Source organism: Protopterus annectens, chromosome 12.part0 (assembly GCF_019279795.1).
Source record: "Protopterus annectens isolate FY-2018-M chromosome 12.part0, PAN1.0, whole genome shotgun sequence".
NCBI classification, from domain to species: domain Eukaryota; kingdom Metazoa; phylum Chordata; order Ceratodontiformes; family Protopteridae; genus Protopterus; species Protopterus annectens.
This window is the reverse complement of record NC_056746.1, coordinates 891,144,499-891,167,749: the sequence shown is the minus strand read 5'-3', so window position 1 is coordinate 891,167,749 and position 23,251 is coordinate 891,144,499. Positions and strand designations below refer to the sequence as shown.

The 23,251-nt window shown below is 35.7% G+C and overlaps 1 protein-coding gene across 9 annotated transcripts in view; it reads left to right on the top strand.

Moving 5' to 3' along the window:
- The window catches only part of SULF2 (sulfatase 2), a 1,739,722-nt gene that overhangs the window by 907,757 nt on the left and 808,714 nt on the right, over positions 1-23,251 (top strand). For 6 of the 9 annotated variants that reach the window (XM_044089924.1, XM_044089923.1, XM_044089925.1 and 3 more), the window contains one exon: positions 6,114-6,179. The exons of the other annotated variants lie outside the window; for them this stretch is intronic. In XM_044089924.1, the coding sequence (XP_043945859.1) occupies positions 6,146-6,179 (34 nt within the window). In that variant the 5' untranslated portion in view covers positions 6,114-6,145. The remainder of the gene's footprint in view (positions 1-6,113; positions 6,180-23,251) is intronic. 9 annotated transcript variants of the gene reach the window in all.

Here is a 23,251-nt window from a genome sequence, read left to right as displayed (position 1 = left end):
TTTACAGGGCACAGTGCAATGAATGTGATGCATTCTATGTGGGCAAGACTGTAAATAAACTCAAGCTAAGGATTTCATGTCATCTGTCAGAAATCCGCTCTGGATGTAAAAATAATGCACTAGCCAAACACCTTTCTCTACATAAAAGACACATAGGTTTTAAGTTCCAGATCCTGGATTGCATAGACATGGATGATCTTGAAGGAGACATCCCGAATATTCTGGAGAAACATGAACTTATGTGGCAATTAAAGCTAAACTCTTTTAGAAAGCCTGGACTAAACTACTACTGTTCAATTAAAAGTGCACTGGAACTTAGAAAATTGCCACATTGTTTACATGACTAATTGTATTTTATTTTATTTTTTTCTACAAATTGGTTTTAAATACCATTTTAAATCATTTAAAATTTAAGTGTATATTTTGCTTCCATCATCATATATATTTTTTTTTCAACTTTATTCAAAATGATGGTAATAACAATACTAACTAATTATACAATTATATAGGTTTTTAGGGTTCTTGTACACAGACCTGAAGAAGTCTAGAAGGACGAAAGCGATCTTTGTTAACAATAGGTTATGAAAATAGAAACTGATTTTTACATGCAAAATGTATATGTATATATTTATATATAATTTTTGATCGCAAAATGAACTAAGGTTTATATATTTCCAGCCATGTAGTATATTGCCTTGTATATAAAATCACAGACATATATAAAATCACAGACTTAATAATCTATTTAATAATTTGGTTAAATAAGATGTACCATTAAAGTACATTAGGGCTATATATTATTATGACAGTTACTAGGTAGGGCAGGACCAGCTCGAATGTCACACTGATGGGGGAAGGGATGTGAATTTAACATGTGTACCAATAACACTTTGTTTTACAGCACAATAAACCACTCCCATGCCTGATAAAAGTATATATATATTTAGAAAGCTTGTGAGGAAATTATTACTCTATTTTTGTTTTACTTGGATCGCTTGTCTGTGTACTTAATAAAGGATTTTCGACTGGAAACAGACTGCCTGCCTTGCTTGGATTACTTTCGAATACTTAGTAATGCTGTAGAATTATATATTTTCTATTATTACTTTTTGACTTGACGAGTTTACGTTCGCTACTTCTACTACTATTGTCTGATCTGATTATATACAGTGATTAACTAGAAATATATGGACTGAAAATCTTCCACACAGAGAAGTTTCTTACACTGTTAAGTTATAGATTTTGCTACAATTTGAAGAAACAGTACATTTCCAATAACTTGATGAAAATTTAATTAAATACTGCTGTAAAAACTGAAGTAGGCATCAAGAAAACAAGCAACAGCTTTGTAATAAATGCTCACGGTAACAAATATTCTTAAATACAGTGTTAAACAAATATCCATACAAAAACTAAATACTTCTCATGTTACCCAGATATACTGTATGTCAACAACCAAGGACCAAACCTGAAGCTGTATACTTTGTATTACTTCACTGGTGTCATATAATATGTTTCCCACACACATGCTTTGACCATCTGCAGATTAAAATCAAATTCATTCAACCAGTTAAGTTTCAAAGAAATGTGCTTCAGTATCTTGGACTAGAAATGAACTATTATAAAGTTTCAGCATACTTCACAAAATTCAATGAGTTTAGCATTTCCAGACAGTTCTCAACCAGTCTTGCAACTGTGCACCAATCGAACTGTTTAATCACCACAACAACCTCATGCTTCTAAAGTGCAGGGGTGTAACTGTTGATACAGAGATAACCACTGAAAAATCTATATTTTAAATATTCAGGTCTTTGTATATGTCCCAGTATTTAAAACTGTGTCATTGAATGCACTAACCAACTCAGTTACCTGTTTTTATAGAGAACATACTTTCCAACTTGATGATATTGTTATAGAAGTTTGTACTGAACCCCTGGTCATATAAGGAGATTTTGGTGAAAGAGGCATTGAAATATAGAATATACTGACAGGTAAACAGTTTCATTTTATTGTTTAAAATGGGTGCATACATATAAAGATTTAGAGCACAGCCTTCAGATAAACTATGTCACATCAAATTATAGAGCTAGTATGGAGATTAGTGCTTCCAAAGCAGAGTTGTGGATGAAGCATTCTGGTTTATTATGCAATACTACGGGAGTAGCCTTAGGCGCAAAATATTTACTTGTGATAAAAGTTGTTTAACATCAGGTGACCAAATTAAAGAGGCATATTACTATTAAAAATGGTAAGTCCCCAAGTCCAGACCCACTAACCAATAAACAAACTCTATACTAAGAGGAAAAAATTGCTGTCGAGGGCCAGGAAGGAGCAGCCACCAAGTTGAAAGCAATCTCTCCTTTGTCTGAACAAGCAAATAGAGTCACTGCTGAAATCCTCTAAGGCTAACTTGGAGTCCACATTGGCCACATCCACTAAAGACAATCACAAGGCCTTCTTCACATACATCAGCAATCTCAAAAGAAACACGCAAATCTGAACTGGTGGTCAAGAACACCACATACACAAATGCTGTAGATATAGCCAACCTGCTGGCAGACAGGTTCAGTGAAAACTTCAACCCCCTGTCCCCCCATCAGTAAACCAGGGCATCCCCAGCACCTGCCCCCCTCCCCTCATCACCTGGAGCAGGTCTTCAATGCCTTCCCAAAGGCAAAAAATACAGTCTCCCTGGGACCTGATAACATCCCTGGCTGTATCCTACATGAACTCAGGCATGAGCTCTCAGCTCCATTAGGTACCCTATTCAGCCAAACCCTGACCACTGGCTTCATCCCGATGAATGGAGGACAACCATTGTCATCCCCTCTACACAAAGGTGGAGCATCCACTGACCCAGGCAATTATAGGCCCATCAGCCTAACTAGCCTGATCTGCAAGGCCATGGAACGCATTATCATGGACCTTATAAATAAGGATATTGGCAACCTCCAAACGTTTGACCCCATATAGTTTGATTTTGTCAAAGGGGGATCATGCCTGTTAAACTTGGTTGACTTCTTCAAAACAGTCACCAAAGCCATGGATGAGGGGAAGATGGTGCACACCACCTACCTTGACCTAGCCAAAGCCTTCGACACTATTCTCCACCTGAGCATAATAGACAAACTCTCCCATCTAGACATCAGTCCTTATTTTACCACATGGGTAGCTAACTGGCTCACTGATAGAACCCACTCAGTCAAAATAGGGGAAGCCACCTCTAGTAGTAGACCCGTAATGAGCGGTGTACCCCAAGGATCGGTCTTGGGGCTTCTACTGTTTGGGATATATTTTTCTGAGATGCAAGCCAAAACCAGTGGTCTGTGGCTGACCAAATTTGCAGATGACTGCAAGCTGGGCACTGTCAATTCCCCTAGTGATGTGAACATCCTCCAGGAAGGCCTTACACAAACTAATGACTGGTGCCAGAACCATGTCCTCAAACTGAATACCAAGAAATGCATCATTATCTCCTTTGGCAAAATGGCATCTCCACTAATTATCACATTAATAACACCGTACTAAGCACAAAATCAGTCATGAGGAACTTGGGCACCCAAGTTGATAGTAACCTGACTTTTGACCACCACTTTGCCTCTGTTGTACTGAAGGCTTTCTACATGTCCCACCTCATAAGTAAGGGTATTTTGCCCAGGAACTAGGAGGTCATAATGTCCCTGTACTCCTCCCTTATCAGTCCCATTATCGAGTACAGTGCCCCCTTCGGCATGTACCTTGCCAACCTCTTGCTGCAATTGGACAGACCACAGAGGTTCCTGGCCAGAAAAATCCAGGGTCTCAAACACTTATCCTGTATAGATAGGCTAAAAGCCCTGTCCCTCTACTCAGTTTTATACAGACTGCTCAGAGGTGACCTGTGTCTGACATACAAGGCCATCTCAGACCCAGCCTTAATGGAGTTGCGGCATATCCATAAGTCAGACTCCACTCTGGTCTGTGACATTAATAGAACTTGTTGGTGGGATAGATTTGTGTCCCAAAGGATACTCCATCTGTGGAATAGACTCCCTCTCCATGTCAAGCAGAGTACCTTTTTTGAAGAGGAACCTGGATAACATGATGGGAAACAGAAAATACACCCCTGTGATCCTACCTGTGTCCCTGCTGGACAGGGGAAACAGGTGCTGACTTTGTGGGAACATAGGTGAAATTCTTGGCTAGGCTTTTAAGGGCCTCTGGGCAAATAGCCTAATATCATCCTATGAACCCGTGGACAAAGCCAATTTTCAGTGGATTTAAATGTCAGAAGCGCCACATTACATACATTTGTACAGACAGCATGAGTTACAAGTACAATAAACAATTTTAACAGCAAAGTATTTTTTGATCTGAGACTAAAATTGGGTCCTTGAGATCAGGGCTCTTCTTCATTCAGCAAATTAAAAGTAAAATAAAAAAATAGGTAATTTAACTTAGTAAATAATCATTATTCTATATACACTATATAGATCATTCAGTGTGTTAAGCCCACATATATCTCTACAGCATACAGCATTATTTAACAGTGTGTGTGTGTGTGTGTGTGTGTGTGTGTGTGTGTGTGTGTGTGTGTGTGTGTGTGTGTGTGTGTGTAAATATTTGACTCTAAAGGAAGTGGGCTTAGTGATTGGATTTGGTAGAAAGGTGCAGCCATTTTATTGATCAATAAGTTGTCACTGAGATTTTCAGTTGTAAATTGAATGGAATTGTACTGATATTTGTTGGGACTGTGTTTCAAAGTGTAGCAACATATACAGAGTATAGCTAGTCACCATTGTGACTTTTAGATTTTGCTATGCATATTAAGTATTTGTTTAGTAAATACAGTTGTCTGTAGAGTATATACCAGTACTTGTGTAACTGTCTGTTGGCAGGGCATTTTTCTTAAGTATAATCTGGTGGGTTTAGCATAATGGTTAATGTCCTCACCTTATAGACACAAATTACTGGTTTGATTCTGACCTCAGGTTATTGACTAGGCTTAAAAGGGCCTTGCGGGGCAGTTAGCCTAGTATTCACCTATGAACCTTTGAAACTATAAAGGATGTTTCTGGCAACCTTAAAGTAAGTTTAAGCCAACAAATGACATAACTGCAACCAGTGAAGGGCCTGTAGTGCAAAACAGTTATGTGCTCTGTTCATGTGTAGCTATTGGGCATGTTGTCAAGGAGACCACTGAGAAGCCTAGATCAATTTCTCATTGTGCCTAGCACTGGCTAGTTAAGTTACTTCCTCAGAGTCAAACAGTAGGCAAATGAAGGCTGAATGATCAAACCCTGGACAACAGGAACCAGCTTGTTAACAACGTGTAGCCTTAATTCTCTGTGTTAACTGTTAAAGTGATTTCTTGCAAACTTTATAGTTTTATTATATTTTTGGTCCAGTTTGGCTAGCTGGCAGGACTGTAGATTAGTGAAAATTGATGAGGCATAGCTGAGTCTTGGGAATAGTTAGGTGAGTGCTATAGTCTTAAATGCTTTTAAATGCTTGTGATGTTAGGAAAGGCTTGACATTGTAAAGAAGCCCTAGATTATGTTTTTTTTCTGAAGTATGCGTTGGATGAGTTGATCAAAAATTCAGGTCAGTTAATGTTTCCAGTAGTCTGCATTATGTACTAGCCCAGATCTAGTATTTATTTATTTATCCTTTGCTGAGTGGGTGAGTCCCACTAGGCTAGTAGCCTCTTTTCAGGGGAGACCTGAGGTGGTATTTATACTAATAGGGTAAATTTGGCCAGGACAACAGGGAACTTCCCCTACTCTTTACAGTAGGTGTCATGATATCTTTTACATCCCCCTGAGCTTCCACCAAGTCAAGCAGATGGGGTCTCAGTTTAATGTCTCATCTGTAGGATGGTACAGTCAGTATTGCATCACCCCCTTCCTATGCTACACTGCAGTGTCAGCAATTGATCTACTTGGTGTAGGAATAGAACCCACAGCCTTCTGTAATAAAGGCAAGTGTGCTACCTGTTGCACCACTGACATTGCTAGTATTATTGAATGATAGGAATGTGAAGTCATGGTAGTTTAATTTTTGAGTTAGAAGTGTAAATAACATGTTTAGTGTGATCTGGATTTAGGACTCAAGCCCTCTTTCTGTTTTTGTAGCTGTTTCATTGAAGAGGTTGCAAATATTAGTGATGAGGTGCCTACATGCTGGATTAGATTTGTTGGGTGAGTGCTGCATGAATTTTATTTATGACTACATTAAAGAGTAAAGATTTGATGTTTAACGTTGTGTCCCACCTGCTGTTATTTGTTATGAAGCTGACAGCTTGTTCTCCAACAAAGATAACTTTCAAAGCTGTCAGTTGTATTGCTGTTGAGGCCCAGTTCCTTAACTCTAAGTAGTAGTATGGGGTATGAAACAGTATCAAATCCTTTTTTTTTCCCAAATTTTTTTTTATTTTTCAAATACATTTGAATGAATTCTATAGTATTTATACATAACATCTTAAATAACTATGTACATTATTTACATTTGCCTGACACTATAACAGATCTTAATGTATACAGTTACTTTATAAGTATGTCCAATCCATTATCAGAGTGTCTGATCAATTATTGTATAGTGTCAATCAACAATAAGACTTTTCCCCCAAGGGTTGTTGATAAATGGCTTTGAATAAATTCTTAGTTCTTTAATTTTAATTTCCAATTATGCTGTGGTCTTCAGTAGGCTGTAGAAGTCTTCTAAAGTTGGTATTGTGTTTGTATTCCATCTTCTTATTATGCACTTCCTTGAAATTGCAAGTATAGTCCATACTAGATACATGTTTGACCTATTCAAATGAGGACCTTCGTTCACATTTAATAATACAAGAGCTTTAGTTAAATAAATTGATTCATTAAATAAAGCTTGTAGAAAGTTATTAATACCATTCCAAAATGGCTTAATTTTAACACAGTCAAAGAAAATGTGGTTCCAGTCTGAATTGTGTACTTGCTCACATCTCCAACATTTTCCTTTTATGGAAAAACTAATTTTACTGATTCGGTCTGGGGTTAAGAATGCTCTGTGCAAGCATTTCCAATTAAAAACTTTCCAGTATTGTGTAAAGGATGTATATTTTATCGATAACAAGATATTAGTTTTAATATCTTCAGTTAACTGTATTGAGTGTTCATTTGTTACATATTACCAATATGAAGTTTTGGGTATTGTTTTATAGTTTATCAATATTTTGTAAAATTTTGAAATACTGTTTCCCATGTCAAAGTCATTATATATGATTTCATATATGTATTTCGGAAATTTAGGTATTTCTTTAAATGAAGAATTGTTAATTATTCTACTTAAACCTTGTGACTATAATAGAATACTCTGTAAAGTTAGCCAGTCCTGCTGTGGAATTTTGTATGTTGTTTTTATTTCTTGCATATCTAAAACTTTTAGTTCTTTGATTCATTGAAGCCAACAAACAAATCCTTTCTGTTCCCAGGAATTAATAATTTATCTATATATTTTATGTGGAAAGTTCTTTGTGTGTGACTATAAATGGTGTTAAAAAATCGAACCAGATTTTTAAATCTGTATTTGCATTAATAATTTTCCTAAATGAGCCAATGTAATAATTAATCATACGAGTTTTAGTGGGTTTAGTTATGTTATATTGCATACTAATACAAAATATGTACCATGGCAAATTGTTTTTATCTGTTATTTGAAATTTTTTTGCAAATCAAATTCATTCATTGATGTTACAGTTAGTAATTCTTTCCAGTTTGCAGAGTAATTTGGACTTATCCAATCTGAGATTGTTTTAGATATTTATGCTTTTATATATGATCCCCCCTGTTTCCATGGTCTGATATGATGTATTAAAGCTATTCTGTTTCTTTTGGGAAACCATAACAGTTTTATTAGGCATGAATTTATTTAAGTATATTCCTTTCTGATAACAGTTGTATTGCCAAGGCTATATGTAGGATCTTGGGCAGTAAAACCATTTTTATTAACTGTAGTCTATCTTCAAATGTTAATATTATTTTGTTCCATTTTTCCACAGAGATTTTAATTGTATTGATGATATTATTGTAGTTTATTGAGACTAATTCATTATTATCCTTGCATAACTCAGTTCCTAGATATTTTAAGGTAGATTCTTGTTTCCCTATGATGCAATCCTCCTTAGTCTGCAGTATTTTTTTTATTTAAAAATAAAAATTTTGATTTTGATTTATTGAAATGGAGTCCTGAAGTCATGTGAAATTTGTCAATTAATATATTTAATTCTTCTAATGTCTCTTTTGTATTATATAATGTTAGTAATATGACATCAGCAAATAGCATTGCTTTAGAACTGTATTGTTCATAAACATCTATGCCATTGATTTTTATATTGTTACAAATTTAATCTGCCAATATTTCAATAGCGAGAGCAAATAGAATCAGTGACATGAGACATCCTTGTTTAGTGCCTTTTGTTATATGTATAGATTCAGAGGTAAAAGGACCTAACTTGACATACGCTAAATTATTTGTATATATATTCTTTAGGAGATGAACAAAGTATGCAGGAAATTTAAATAGCATTAGGATGTTGAATAAATAGACCCAATTTAGGGAATCAAAGGCTGTCTCTATATCTAAGCCAATTATGAGTTTCTTTATTTTCTTTCTTAACATAGTCTATAAGAGAAATTATCCTTTTAATATTGTCATGTGTGTGTGTCTATGATATATAACTCCAGTTTGATCATTATTCATTGTTTTTGATAGTGGTTCTGTTAGTTAATATTATCATAAGTATCTTATAGTCATTATTTAATAATGATATAGGTCAATATGAGGTACAGAGGTTTGAGGATTTGTTTTCCTTTAGGATTGGTGTGATTAAGGAATATCTCCAAGAGGGTGGTATTAGGGCTTCTGACTGAATTTCTAATAGAGTTTTATGGAAGAGGGATAGTATCTTTGAAGAAAAACATTTATATATTTCCATAGTTATGCCAGCTATACCTGGAGCTTTATTATTTTTACCCTCTTTTATTGTATCTGTAATTTCTTTGTAGAATATGGGTGCTTGCAAATCTAGTTTTAATTTTTCTGAGTTTATTTATATTAGAACATTTTTCAACTCGATTTAATTGATCAATATGTATATTTTCTTTTTGGAAATGTTCCATATAGTGATTTCTATAGGCATCAAGAATGTCACTTATATCCAAGACATTTTCCCTTTCTTTTCATGGAAGATACTTTTAATGTTATTAGCTTTTGATTGTATTTTGATTCTTGTGGATAAATTATGCAGATATTTTGGAGAAGTAGCCAAGGTATTAATTTTTTGTTTTTCTAAAGCTAAACTAGTTTTGTGTGTTAGACCTTTGTTGTATTTATTGTTTAATACTTTTACTTTCTTTTTCATCTCCAAATGATTTTCATTTTTTCAGCTTTTACTGACAAAGGTTTGTATTGTAGATCTAATAATTCAGAATGGTATTCTCTGATTTTTTTTATACCAAGTTAGGGTTTTACCATATATGTAAGCTTTTAATGAGTCCCATAGCATTATTTTATTTATCTCTGTGGTATAATTAATATCTAAGAACTATAATTCAGATAATAACCAGGGTTTGAACTCTTTAATTTTAGTTATATATGCTGGAATTTTGGAGTTAAAGATTAATGGTTTGTACCCATGTTGAAGTTTTAGTATCAATGAATTGTGTTCTGAAAAGGGGCAGGGAGTGATTGAGAAATTAATGATTTTAGAGTGTAAGTCATGGGCAGCAAATATTTTATCTATTCTAGTTTGGGTACCAAATCTGTGATCTTGATGGGAAAACAACAAAGATTTACCTTCTTTAAATGTGAAAGTATCTACAAGATGAAATGATTCTACCCACTTGTTTAAAGCTTTTGATAGAGCAGATGTACACAGCGGTCTTTTAGTTGTAGTTTAAGAAATATCAAATATACAGTTAAAATCTTCTCCTAATATTAAGTTGTCTTTATAATTATTGGAAATGAAATCCAAGTGTTTTTTAACAGTTCCTGTTCCAATGCCTGGGAACCAGTATAGATTGGCTAGGGTCCATATTCTGTTACTATATTTAACTGTTACTAATACCATAAGGCCTTCTTTATCTTCATACTTATACATGATTTCTGGGTTAATCACATTTGTTTTCCATAAAATTGTTACTCCTTTTGTCTTTGTCTTATAAGTGGATTGTGCCAATATCATATATTCCTTAGGATTCCATTTGTAATTGTCATTTGTTTTGAAATGAGTTTCTTGAAGGAAGACAATTTATGCTTGTTCAGTTTTAAATATTTCAGTAGATTTGATCTATTGCTAGGATTGTTTAAGCCATTGGTATTTAAAGATAGTAAAGTTAAATCCATCTTGGGTTATTTAGACTATATAGTTTTTGTTTTATTGTGATTATTAAACATTTTCCTCTGATAACTATAAGGTATATGTTTGAGCTTTTAAAGGAAATTACCAGTTTTATACTTTGAGTGTTGACCAATAAAGTAATGTTTTGGTCAGGCATACTAAAAATGTTTTTGTGAAATAACAAATTTAAATTAATAAATGTTAACAAAACTAAGATCCGGACTAGCCATGGAATAAAAATCATTCCTAATCTGATGGATAAACCTAAGTCCATCAGATTATCACTCATACCTTGACAATCCAGCACATCTGAGCTCCATAAATTGAATTATCATATGGAGAATATTTGTAATAGGAATAAGCAATATTTATATTATTTTGAACAGATATAGTACTATTATAGGTTAGACAGAATCTGAATGCAATATAAATGTCTACTTATTGTATAAGCAATTAATATTTACATGAAAGATAGACGACAAGCAATTCAATCATAGTAAAGTAGGATGTATCATATAAAAAAACCTCAATAAAAGATTAAAGCACACAGTTATTTAACATATTCACTCTTATTGATGAAGTTTTTCAAAACCTATTACTTAATATAAATAGAAGGTAATAATATTTATACCTAATGTTTATAATACAATGTATTTTACTGGATATATCAGAAGTTATATTTCATTGTTTGCCAGCATTTAAGTAATCACTTTTGTTTGTTGCTAACTTATGTAAAGCATCAAGTTTGTTTTATGTGAACATTGATGAAAGTTGTGCATTTTAATTATCAGTGCATCCCTCTTCCCCCCATTTCCTACACATAAGGATTTTCATATCTATCATTTCTTATTATAAAATGAGTGAAATTATAGGTTAAAAACAACAAATTCACTTACTGTGATTAATGATTACAACTTCCCTTTCCATATTCATAAAGTGCCATTTTATGGCATATACTGAAAGTTTTTAGATTTAAATGGCAACATTCTATTTTGTATAATCAGCAAAGGTTAAACTGAGTGATTATTGTCAATTTAATACTATTTGTTCAGAATGTGATTGTTACATTCTGTGACATTCCTTTTTCAGGCTTCTATTGTTTCCCATGAACAACGTTGTCAGTTTGATGTCATGTATAAAACATTAGTTAGCTTGGTAACAGATTAAGTATTATGTATGGTCAAGATGGGTTACAAAATCACAATTCAAGTTAAAGCAATTACATGATTTGTTATGCATATTTACTTATATAAGAAAATCATCATGCTTCCCCTTGATGTTCAGTGTAGTGTAGATCATTTATGACAAGTTAAGACAGTAGTGTTATTATACACAAGCCCATGTTATTAAATCCTGTCTTTACTGCTTCATCTTCTGTGATGATTATATATTTTATGTCTAGATTTACTAAAATCATTCATTACATAACTATTGTGTTTTTTTTTTTTTTTTTTTTTTGGGTGTTGCTTAATTATTTGAAAGACCACAAGCTGTAATGCTTATTCTTATTATTGGCTCCTTCCAAACATGTTTATACAGTCCATAGACTTTAAGTTATGAGACCCTTCTAGTTTCTTATTTGATATAAGTATATTTCCATCCTTACATACACACATATCAATACTTCAAGCACAGGCAACAATGCCCATCCAGTTTTGCCAGAATACCATTCACTAGTTCATGTGATGTGCTTCCAGGCTGTTCTTAAAATATCCAAATCAATATTTGTCCTGTTCCATTTTACCAGCCTGTTCCATTCAGTGGCCACTCTGCCAGTGAACCACTCAACACACCTTCCATTCCCACAGATATTTCCACGAAGGAAATCTGATGACTCTCTAGCAGTTCCCAGCAACCCCAAACACCCTAGAATCAGCTATCCCCATATGCTCAACACTTCTGAGCAAGCTCACCTCCAAGACCACTGCAAAGGGTACTGCACAAGACCAAGTGCTCTTAGTCTTTCAGAATAACTCAGACTTCCACTCTTATGTAAGTCCTTAATGTGTTTGGACCAAAGTACATTTTAAATATAAAATTGCACTTATTATTTATTTATTTTTTTTTTTTATCAAGAATCAATTTAATAAGCTAACGAAGTGTTGGGAGACCATCAATATGTGTACATGTGGTTTAAAACAGCCCCTTTATTTTTTTTTTAGCCAAAAACTTCATTGCACCTGAAGCAAAGCTTCACTTCACTGCAACTTCAAGCCTAAACTCCCTCCCTTTCAGCGAGGCAACAGCCAGGAAAAGCACGGGGAGCAAACAGATAAAAAAAAAAAAATCTCCCAATAGGCCGCCACAACAAGAGATAACACATTCTTCCAGCCTTCCCACCTCTCACTCAGCAGATGTATAAATAAACTATTCTCTGCCAAAATATTCCCAAATCACAGTTTTATCTACCCCCTTCCCCTGGATCCAGGCTAAAACGCCAAATGCCTCTTCCTAATACACAAGCGTCAGTAAACCTCGATCACAAGCTGCAACCTACAGCTTCCCGGAGACAAAAACGGCAACATACAACAGCTGCCAGACACAGCTGCGTCTACACACACCATGTCAAGCTTAATCAAACAGCACTCGAAGCTATGATACCTGCCATAATTGATATTAACTATGTTTAGACAGAATAATAATGACATTTGTACTAGCTGCCAGACACAGCTGCATCCACACACACCATATCAGGATTGATCAAACAGCACTCGTAGCTATGATACCTGCCATAACTGATATCAACTATATTTAGACAGAATAATGACATTTGTACTAAGAGCTTGCTACTATTATTTAACCAGGATATACATGACATTTCTAAATCATACTTCAACTGAAGAAGGCATTAGTCTCCATGACAGCATTTTTTTTCAAAACACTCTATTGTTACTGCTATTATCTATGATGTTAATTTGTTACATTTGAGTCTGACCTCTGATGAATGATACCTTGTTGAATTTGTTAATAAATTACTTAAATTATTATAAGTAAAATCAATGAAAAATGAACAAGATAAGTATTCACTGAGTTCAAGTAGGGGAATAGAAAATTATATGTTTGTATTATTTGTTGCTTTGTTTGGCTTATATATCATGTAAATAGTAACCCATCTTGTCCTACCTTTGTAGTATCAAATCCTTTTGATAGGTCTGGAAGTAGAGATGCAAGAATTTCACCATGATTTCATCTTTCATGGATAGAGTTTACAGATAGTTTATGTGATGTGGCCTGGCCTAAATCAGTGTTGTGTTTTGAAAAGTAACCTGTGAGTTGTTAAGTAACTGTCAATTGAAGCTAGACACATTTTCAAGTATTTTGGATACAGGGTACAAGATGGATATAGGCCTGTAGTTTGCTAATTCAAGATATTTGTCATGTTTAACTAAGGGATTAATGTATAATTGTTTCCAGAGTTTGGGGACTGAAACTATAGTATAGATATTGGGTATGCAATGTCTTCTGCAGCTATTTTGAGATGCTGCACTGGTAAGATATCAGCTACAAGAGAGGCAGGTTTATGTTTTTTAGTAACTTTTTTGATTGTGGTGTTTAGAATTGTGGTAGAAGAGAAGGCAGGCTTGACACTGCCTATATGAAATACTGTCTTATTTAGTGTGCTAGATTTATTAAGGAAGCAGGCTGCATTTATACAGTATGAATTAAAGCTGCAGTCTGTTTCTATTGTGAAAGGGCAGAGTTGGGATTTTTACCAGGTTGTATAAGATCATTGATTGCCGAACAAAAATGTTGTTGAACTTTATTCTGGAGTTCCTGTATACTAGTGCAATAGTTTTGTTTAGCCTTTAGGTTAGTACTTTAATTACGTTTTGCAAGTGCTGTTATTGTTGCAGATTTTTTTTTCTAGATGACACCTTTTCAATGCGTAATGTCTACTGTTTATTAGCTGTTTTATTTCTACAGTGAGCTGTGATACAGATCATTGAGGGGTCCAGGAAATCTGTATGGTGAGGAAAGGTTTGTCGTAGTGACTTACTATGTCATCTAAAAGAAGTATTTGTAGTGGTTTCTATTGCTGTGCTTATAGAAAGACAAGATGGTTTCCTCAATGAGTTTTGTTTGCATTTCTATTTTATAGTGGATGCTTCTATGAATTTTGCTATGCTACCACATTGTATAGACTGAGTTATGATTATTAATGGGGCCTGTCATAATTCCTGTGGGGTAATTTTGCTGGTGTCTGTTGTTAATATCAAACCAGAATACTTTCCTTTGCAGTAATTTTATCTGTTCTTGTGGTGGCATGTACAAGTTTTGTTAATTCATTCAGACAGATACTGTGAGGAGTAGTCTTTTCAGGACTCTTGGGACAATCAATATTAAGGTCACCTAGGATTATTCCTTCAAAAGATATTTTCTAGTTATCCCGAATATGATTTCCTCAGAGGCTGCCTTATCTTCAGTGGGAGGTATATACATTATTACTGTACATATTGATTTTTATTTGTTGATGATGTGTACATACTAGGTTTTATGTGTTTTTAATGCTTGGTATTTGTATAGGGTGCTTGGGAAGGTTAAATGTTTTGGATTATATAGTGACTACACCATCAGCTCATTTGGGAGTATGATCATTACAGATTGTATAATAGCTGTGCGGTATAGCTAGAAGGTACTATTTTTTCATCTATTGTCTAATATAAGTGAAAGTTCTAAGTTATTGTGATTATGTCTGGAGTGCAGGTCTGTTATTTTGTTTTGAATTCTACAGGTATTTCTCTAACATATCTTATTCCAGTAGGATTGTTCAAGAAAGGAGTATTAGTATTGCTCAAAAAAGGTAGAAGTGATTTTTTTAGCTTTATGTTGGCATGTAGATATCAATTTATTTATTTCATTTGTTTGTAGCCAAAGCCCCTTTCAGTCAATGCCCAAAGAGAAAAGCTCCATAAACATAAAACATAATACATAAAACATAAAATATAAAATCAGATATAATATAAAAGACGTCACATGGTCTGAATGGTATATAATACTGCAAGAACAGATTTGTTGCAGTGAAACAATATCCAGTTCTCAATTACATTTTACATTGTGTAATATGATAGTTCTGATAAAGTATTGCATATAGAGAATATAATATTTACAAGAACACAAGCCTGAGGTAACAAGACATAGTAAGTATAAGATTTCTGCAAGTATTATATAGATCATTATAGTATGTACTGGATGGGGAACAGACTTTTATAGTATTTCCAGTAAAAGGAGAACAGAGCATACAGTAGTATTATGCTAGATAGGATGGCCAGAACAATACCATGGGGTGAAGGGGCGGCTGCCCTTAGGTTCATGCTGTTAGGGGGACATGGACGACAATTTGGAAGCGAAGATCTGGAATCTGCAATAGCCATTAGTATTCCGTAGCATTATTGCCACGCATTCATTTAAACAACTGCAGCTGTGATTGCCATTAGTATTCCGTAGCATTATTGCCACGCATTCATTTAAACAACTGCAGCTGTGGTTGCCATTAGTATTCCGTAGCATTATTGCCACGCATTCATTTAAACAACTGCAGCTGTGTAAATAAGTTCATCTAAAGGACCAAGGAGCTCTTTTTTACTCTTCAGTCTGGAGATCTTTTTTTTTCCTCTCCTGCTCCTTAGGTTTGATTTGAGGGCGACCCAGTGTAGTGGTAATTTCCCTTGTTATTACTCTGAGAGTGGTGTATAGGTTAGTGTAGGCTAGAAATGCTGTGGGTGTAATTGAAATGTAGGAAAGGGAGGAGGTGATTTGACAGAAAGGACATTGCATTAGAAAAACAGAGAAAGGAGTCGAATGCATGGTACAGAGCGAGTAGTATAATGGAGAAGCCCATAACGAGAGTATCAGGTCCAGGCAGAAACAAGCTATAGCTTAAGTTTATAAAAGAAAAATGTTATGATTTGGTTCAGTTCAGAGATTTAGGGGTATAGAGTTCCAAAATTTAGCAGCATATACTAAATATAGTGAGTCACTATGATAAATGAATGATTATTGTAATAATGTTTGAATCTGTTTTTTGTATGTTTTTATTTTGTTGCTTACTTTTATATTAATAGTCAGTTGTATTACATCTGAATACATAGGTGTTTATTTTTGTAGTATTAGATGTTATTAGGTTACGGCCTTAGGTGGAAGTGTGATGATAATAATAGTATGTTTTATTAAATAAAACTGGTAGCTGCTTAGAAGGATAGAAGACGAAAAGTAAGATTACTTATTCGAATACTTTGTACAGATAGTGTTTGTAACTTTTGACTTTGCTTCATGATCTGTCTGGACTGGTTGTTGCTTCTTTTTCCATAGTATAATGGTGTAGGGTTGTAGTGTTGTTGGCTAGTAAGCCAATTTTGAGTTTGCTTATCTATGTATAACACAGGTTATCCGTTGTACCTTGTGGTTTTAGTAGTTGTTTAGGGGTTTAGTTGTTGTGTACATAATGATGTTGGACATAATGAAGCTCGGAGGATTTACTGTAAATTGTACTGAGGAAAGATTATAGGTATGGACTGAGAAGGTAAGAGAAAGAATTGTGTTTGAGAGCAGTTGTATCAAGCTCTTCACTCAGCCATACTTTTTTCCACTAGATTTAGAGGGTAGTATTAGACACTAATTATTTAGAGGGTGGTGTTTGCAGGCATTTGTTTGGAATGGTTTAAAAAACAGACACATTTGAAATAATTTAGAAGGAAGTATTAGGAGGTTATATGCTCCTAAAATGAGAAAGTAATGACCTTCTTACATCCATACAATCACTAATATGTAATTTAGGAAAGTGTTACGCTCTTACGTCCGGGTTGTGGATGAAAGTGATCAAAGGCTAGTCCAGTTACCCAGTTAACAAAGAATAAGTAAGTAAATAAGTAAACAAGCACATAAGTAAACAGGTAAATAAACAAATAAACTAGTAATTAAGACTCTTAACTATAATAAGCCTGTAATACATGGAGCATGATGATTATGGTCTGTGATTAGTAAAAAGAAAAGCTTGTTATGCCCATTTCTGATGTCAGATGGCTTTTAGTGCTGCAATGTTTGAGTCCCTTGTTACAGCATACACAGTGGTCACCACAGGAAAGCGTTGTGGAGCCAAAACAGCCCTAAAAGCTGTAAAACACTTCTCACTGTCACACAAAAAAACATACTGAAGTGTTGAACAGCTTTTAAAATTTTAGTCTGTCAGAGGGGCATTTTGCATCAGTGTGTTTGTGGGCAGCAGTGAGGGATTTACAGCTTTCACATTTGTAAAATATTTTGTGCTCCTACACTTCTTTCTTTAACTAGTGGTACATCAGAGTAGCTGAAGCTCCATGGAACAGTAAGAATCAGTACTTAAGATTTAATTTGCTCCCACGGTGAGCTTCTTCATATCCATGTGTCAAACACATTACAAGTTGGTTATGGCTGGAGACCTGATCCTAATCCTCCGTGTTGTCAGGTTCTTGGGTATCAATCCACTGTCATGCTGTCACACAGACAAGTGTTACCGTAAAACTGCATCATAAAGTAAATAATTAAAAAAAACTGTATCACACTACTACACCAATGGCAATGTTTTTTGGGCAGCTAATCCTTGTCCAAGTATTAAAAAAAAGATTATGATTGAGTCATTCAAGCATAATTCATTGTAATGTACTGAACTTTAGGCACTGTGATTTACAGAGAAAAAAGTGTAAAACTGCAAAGTACTTCATAGTTGAAACACACCAAGAACTGTTACATGGACCGTGCCCAGATGTGAAGTGTATCTGTTTTTAGCCTAACATCACTTCATGCTGCCATGATTCTTTTTTTTTTTTTTTTGTACAGGAAGATGTACATTACACTTTTTTAAACTGTTAGAGCTTTCCATTGCAGTTCTGTGGTGGCTGCTGTGTGCGCAGTAGTACAAGACTAGAGCAGAACCGCTCTGAAAAGTGCATTACAAAACTTATGTACTTCCCTGATTCAGTGAAATGCATAATAAGCTTATCGTTTTACTAGTTTTGGAGCATAATCAGTGAGTGCTCCATTTACTACTGTATACAATACAATACAATACAATACAAGGCATGGGCATCATGTCCGTTTCAGTCTGTCAAGTTCTAAATTGTCTTACCCCAAACATTTGTAAAACTTAAAAAGACACTCACTGATTTCCAGATCTATATCACCTTTTTCAAAAAATCAGTAAAGATTTTGTTGTACTTTGTGAAATGTCTTAATAGCTTGACCTGATTCAAGATGTGTGTCTTCCTTAAACCCAGGCATTCTTGTAAGAATTAAACCCTTGTTGCCTTGCAGACTAGGATAAGATCACCTCTAACATGTCTATAAAATGTAGAGAGGAGATATATGTCATTCAATCTAGATTCATAAGATTTTTCCCCATGTTTTGAAATCGTTTATTGGACTTTCTTTGGACACTTTCTAACCTATTGATCTGGGATTTTTAAAGGAGAACCAGGGATGCTGTCCAAATTCTTTGTTAAGTCTAAGTAAGTTCAGATAAATGGTTTTCATTACCTCAAACTTCATAACCTCCTTTACTTAATGTATTTTGACACAACCTGTAAAGATATGTGACAATCTTTTACAAACTGATCCATGTAATGTTCAAAAGTAAAATTTGTGTTTACCCATACCCCAACATTTTTAAGGTTATCAGTTCCTCAATCACCCTATCCTCAATTAAATTTTCATATTTTAATTTTCCCTGTTCAAACTCATACATTTAGTTTTTCCAAAGTTAATGTTCAAATCAGTATTGTGGGCTCAATCTGCTTACACTCAGGAGCTCGATCATGAGCCTCTGTGGTTTAGAGGTTGCAGTAATAGGCACTTACTTGAAATTATTTTGTGGGTATCATTTTATGCTACACTGAAAAAGAAGAGGAACTAGATGAACTCAGGGGCTTTTTTGTCTGTTCCTTTTTTTTTTTTTTTTTTTTTTTTCTTTATGGCTGCAGTTCCTTCTCTCTTCCCTCCCCATCTTAGCGCACATTGAACACCAAGAAATTTGCATTAAGTTAGCTGGATTTGCTTGTCTTGTGTTGGTGATTTTCTAGAAAACCTAGTGTAGGCAACAGCATTTTTTAGGAACAGTGCTGATTACATTTTTTTGTAGTGATCTTCCTGAAGTTCTTGGCGATTTAGCACATTTGTGTGCTTATTCACCATTTTTTGACACTTCATTACTAGAGGCTGCTCTGTATTTGCTACTTGGTGTTGTATTTTTCTTTTCTTCCAGCTTTTAGAATTGAAAACAAGCAAGACAGATCTTTAAGTAAATATAACTATTGTAATTACATTTTTTGTGCTGTAACTCTATCTAGAAAGAACATTTTTGTAATTAATGTAAGCTATGCAAGTTATTTAGAAAGAGTGCAATTAAAGAAAAGTGAAGTAGACTTGTTCTAGCAAAATGCTAAAAGGGTGTTCCTGTCATCTCTATTCAAGTAATGGACATGGGGCTTGATTCAAAGTTAACCCCACTGGGGCTAGTGGCTGATCCCAGTCCAGATAAACACAAGTGTTCAGTATTATCTACCTCAAAAGTCAGACCCTGTTTCTGAGAAACGCAAGACAGGGAATTTGATATAAAGAAGAGAGTGATCAGGGGATCAGTTGTCTGTTGACTTTTCCCATGTCAAAAATCTTCAGAGTTGCACAAAGTGTTTAAACATAGATAGAGGAAGCTGCCCCTCCCCACACAAAAGGTTTGTAGAATTCCTGTTTCTGCTATTCCAGAACATTAACTCACCAAATGAATGATATAGAGTGTTTTATCAGTATCTGATGCACAGGTTACATAATATCGCTTCTTCTCCTTTGACTTCCTCTAGATTAATCTACTGTCATCACAGTGCTCTAGACCTGGATATAAAGGAGGTGTTGATGAAGGACGTAGCACAGAACATACCTTGTAGATCCTCAGAAGATCCCTTAACAAGATTTCACTCCCCCTTCTATTCTTGCGACTGGATAAGGTCCTTTGATTGTAAAATGACTTGCAGGGGCTTCCTGTACTCATCAAGCCTTTTGCAGGCTGTGGCCCCATTGAGGCTAAATTACCAACCACAGTCACCATATCAACAGGTCCATCAACTCTAATAAGATTCTGGCACATGGGTCAACACCCTTGTTGTTGAAAGGGCCAGTACATCATTGATGGGGATACTGATGCCTTGAGCTTTGGGAATAAGGGCTGATATATCTGTACCAATATGTTCTGTTCCAATAATCAGATCAAAAAGGTCAGCCTTCCTTCCCTTGATGTCTACCCTCATAGAATCAGGGTAGAATGGGACTTTGGTTCCAGTGGTTTGGACCAGTGCGGGGATCAGGAGATCATGATCAGTCCAAACCGTGACAACTTTTGTTTCTGTCACCAGGATCTTAGATTTGTAGACCTTGAGATTGGTGTCATCTGAAACCATGTCCCCCGATTATCCATTTGTTTCAGTTGCACCCCACAGCCAATCCACAGACTTCATATGTGCTGAAAAAAAACACCCAGCTACCCCTTTTCCAGACAGGGCAAAAGGGCTAACATACCTATTCAGGATGTCTCTGGTGGGTCTGGGATGTTCTCAGCGTTGTCCTCCTCAAACAAGCTCCTTCCAAGGCAAAGAAGGAAGCAGCAGTGCAATAGGAAGCACATAGACTACCCCAGGAGTTTCCTATCCCAGACACAGATGAGAATGCAGACTCATTCTTTTTCTTCTTCTACTTCTTCTTCCTCTTCTTCCACCCCCCTTTCCAGTGAACCCAAATTTGATGAAATATTGGAGATGCTCAACTTGGTGTTCCAACTGGATTTGTCTATAAGTGATTTAGAGGCACACCCAGTCACATGGTTTGATCATAGCATTATTTACTGCATAGAGGCTCTACCTAGGATGACACTCCCAGAACAGAATTTGATAGTTTGTACGAACCTGAGTCATATATAATATTGGAGTCATTGGTTTCTACTTGTTATCAGCATCTGTCAATGTTCAGTGCTGTTGATGTTGATATCAAGGCTCATAGTAAGGTTTTGATACTTTCTTTTGCTTTGTGAGCCTTGAGTTGCCTACATTCTCTCCATCATGTGGCACATAAGCCATGGTACAACCTAGAGCTCCATGATCTAAGATGAACGGGATGAATGTTGGAGTGGAGGTGGTGCTGCACTCGCATGCTGAAGGACAGGCTTCTGTTATCAACATTATGAACATTATGGTTTCTTATATGCCAGGGTTGTTGTTGTTGTGTCTTTCGGCTTTTCCCGGTTAGGGGTCGCCACAGCGGAACTCCGATCCGCTAATGATTGGTAGTTGATTTTTACGTGCCGAGTTACCAGCCCTGACACACAACCTTCAACAAAGGTATGCCCATTCAAGCATGTCTCCATGCAGAAGACGGTCTAGCTGAGAATCGAACCGGACAGCGTCTTACTGTGAGGCGACAACGCTTAACCTGAAATTAATTTTTATTTCTGTCTCATGAAATCTCAGCAGCAACAGCAGCAAAGTTTCCAACAGTACTCTTTCGGGTGGTGAGTAGGCTTCGTAGTCCATTCTGCATTGCCAACCAAAAGTCTTGCCTTCCGAAGAATGTGAATGTGCTGCTAGAGGCTTTGCCTCTAAGCTTGCCTCTATCAGATCTATTGCTGATCCTGGTATGCTTGTAGTGGTCTTTCATGTTCTTGGTTTGAATTTGACATCCCTGATTATAAAGAGCTTATTACATTAATCTCTAGGATGCATTCAGTCACCTGTAAATTAAATCAATGTCCGACTAAACCTGTAAGATTTTTCATGAATGTATTGGGTCTGGTTCTTTACTAGACTATCACACTCTCCCTTATGAATAGAGTCTTTTCCTCACTTTTAAAGCAAACATAGATTACTCCTCTTAGACACTGGACAATGATGATAATCCAGATAATTACAGACATGTCTTAAACCTTTCCTTTGTTAAGTTTCTTGAGAAGGTCATCCGTGCACATCTGTGTTCCTCTATGAGTAATAATCAGATCTATGACACATTCTAGTTCTGTTTTTGGTTTTGGTCTAACACATAATGATCCCATGTCTATGGTAATGAGGAAATCATTCTGTGTTATGCAACTTATAAACAAAGGTATGGCATCTAGGTTGTAGGAGGTTGTTGTTCTACTGTATTCAGCATTCGTCAGACCTATTATTGGATACGGTGCCCACTTTAGCATGGCCCTAACAAGACACATCCAACAATTGGAATGTCCACAGATGTTCCTCACTAAAAGAATACAGGGCGTAAGTAACATGTCCTATGTAGACCATCTTAAAGCCCTTTCCCTGTATACTGTCTCTGAAGGGAGATCTATGCCTGGCATACAAGGCATCATCAGACCCCCAGCCTCTGATGGATCTCCTGTGTATCCATGAAACAAACAGTACCAAAATTACCTATTTTAAAGACTTAAGCCTTGCATGTGATATAAATAGGACCTGCTGGAGAGACAGGTATGTACCAAGAGACTACCCCATCTCTGGAACAGGCTTCCCTCATCCATGTGAAGCAGAGTTACTCCCTAACCTAATTCATGTGTAACTTGGAGAGTTGGATGTGGAGCAGGAAATTCATCCCAGGTTTTTCATCTGTGTGTCTAATGGATGCAGGCAGTCTACAAATGTTTCACCTTCCAAGCACCTGCTTACACTTACCAAGGATGCCAGAAGGCAAAGATTTGGGATGCATGACTAGACCTAAAAAGGTGCCAGTGGTCATTAACCTAGTACACAGCTATGAACCTATCAGACCGAGTGATCATGAGATTTGGATTGATCATTTGATCCATTACCATGGTGACTCTTGTGTTCCATGGCAATGTTTGCCTCCTACCTCACTAATCATACTCATCAGGTTATACCTGGTGTTGATTCC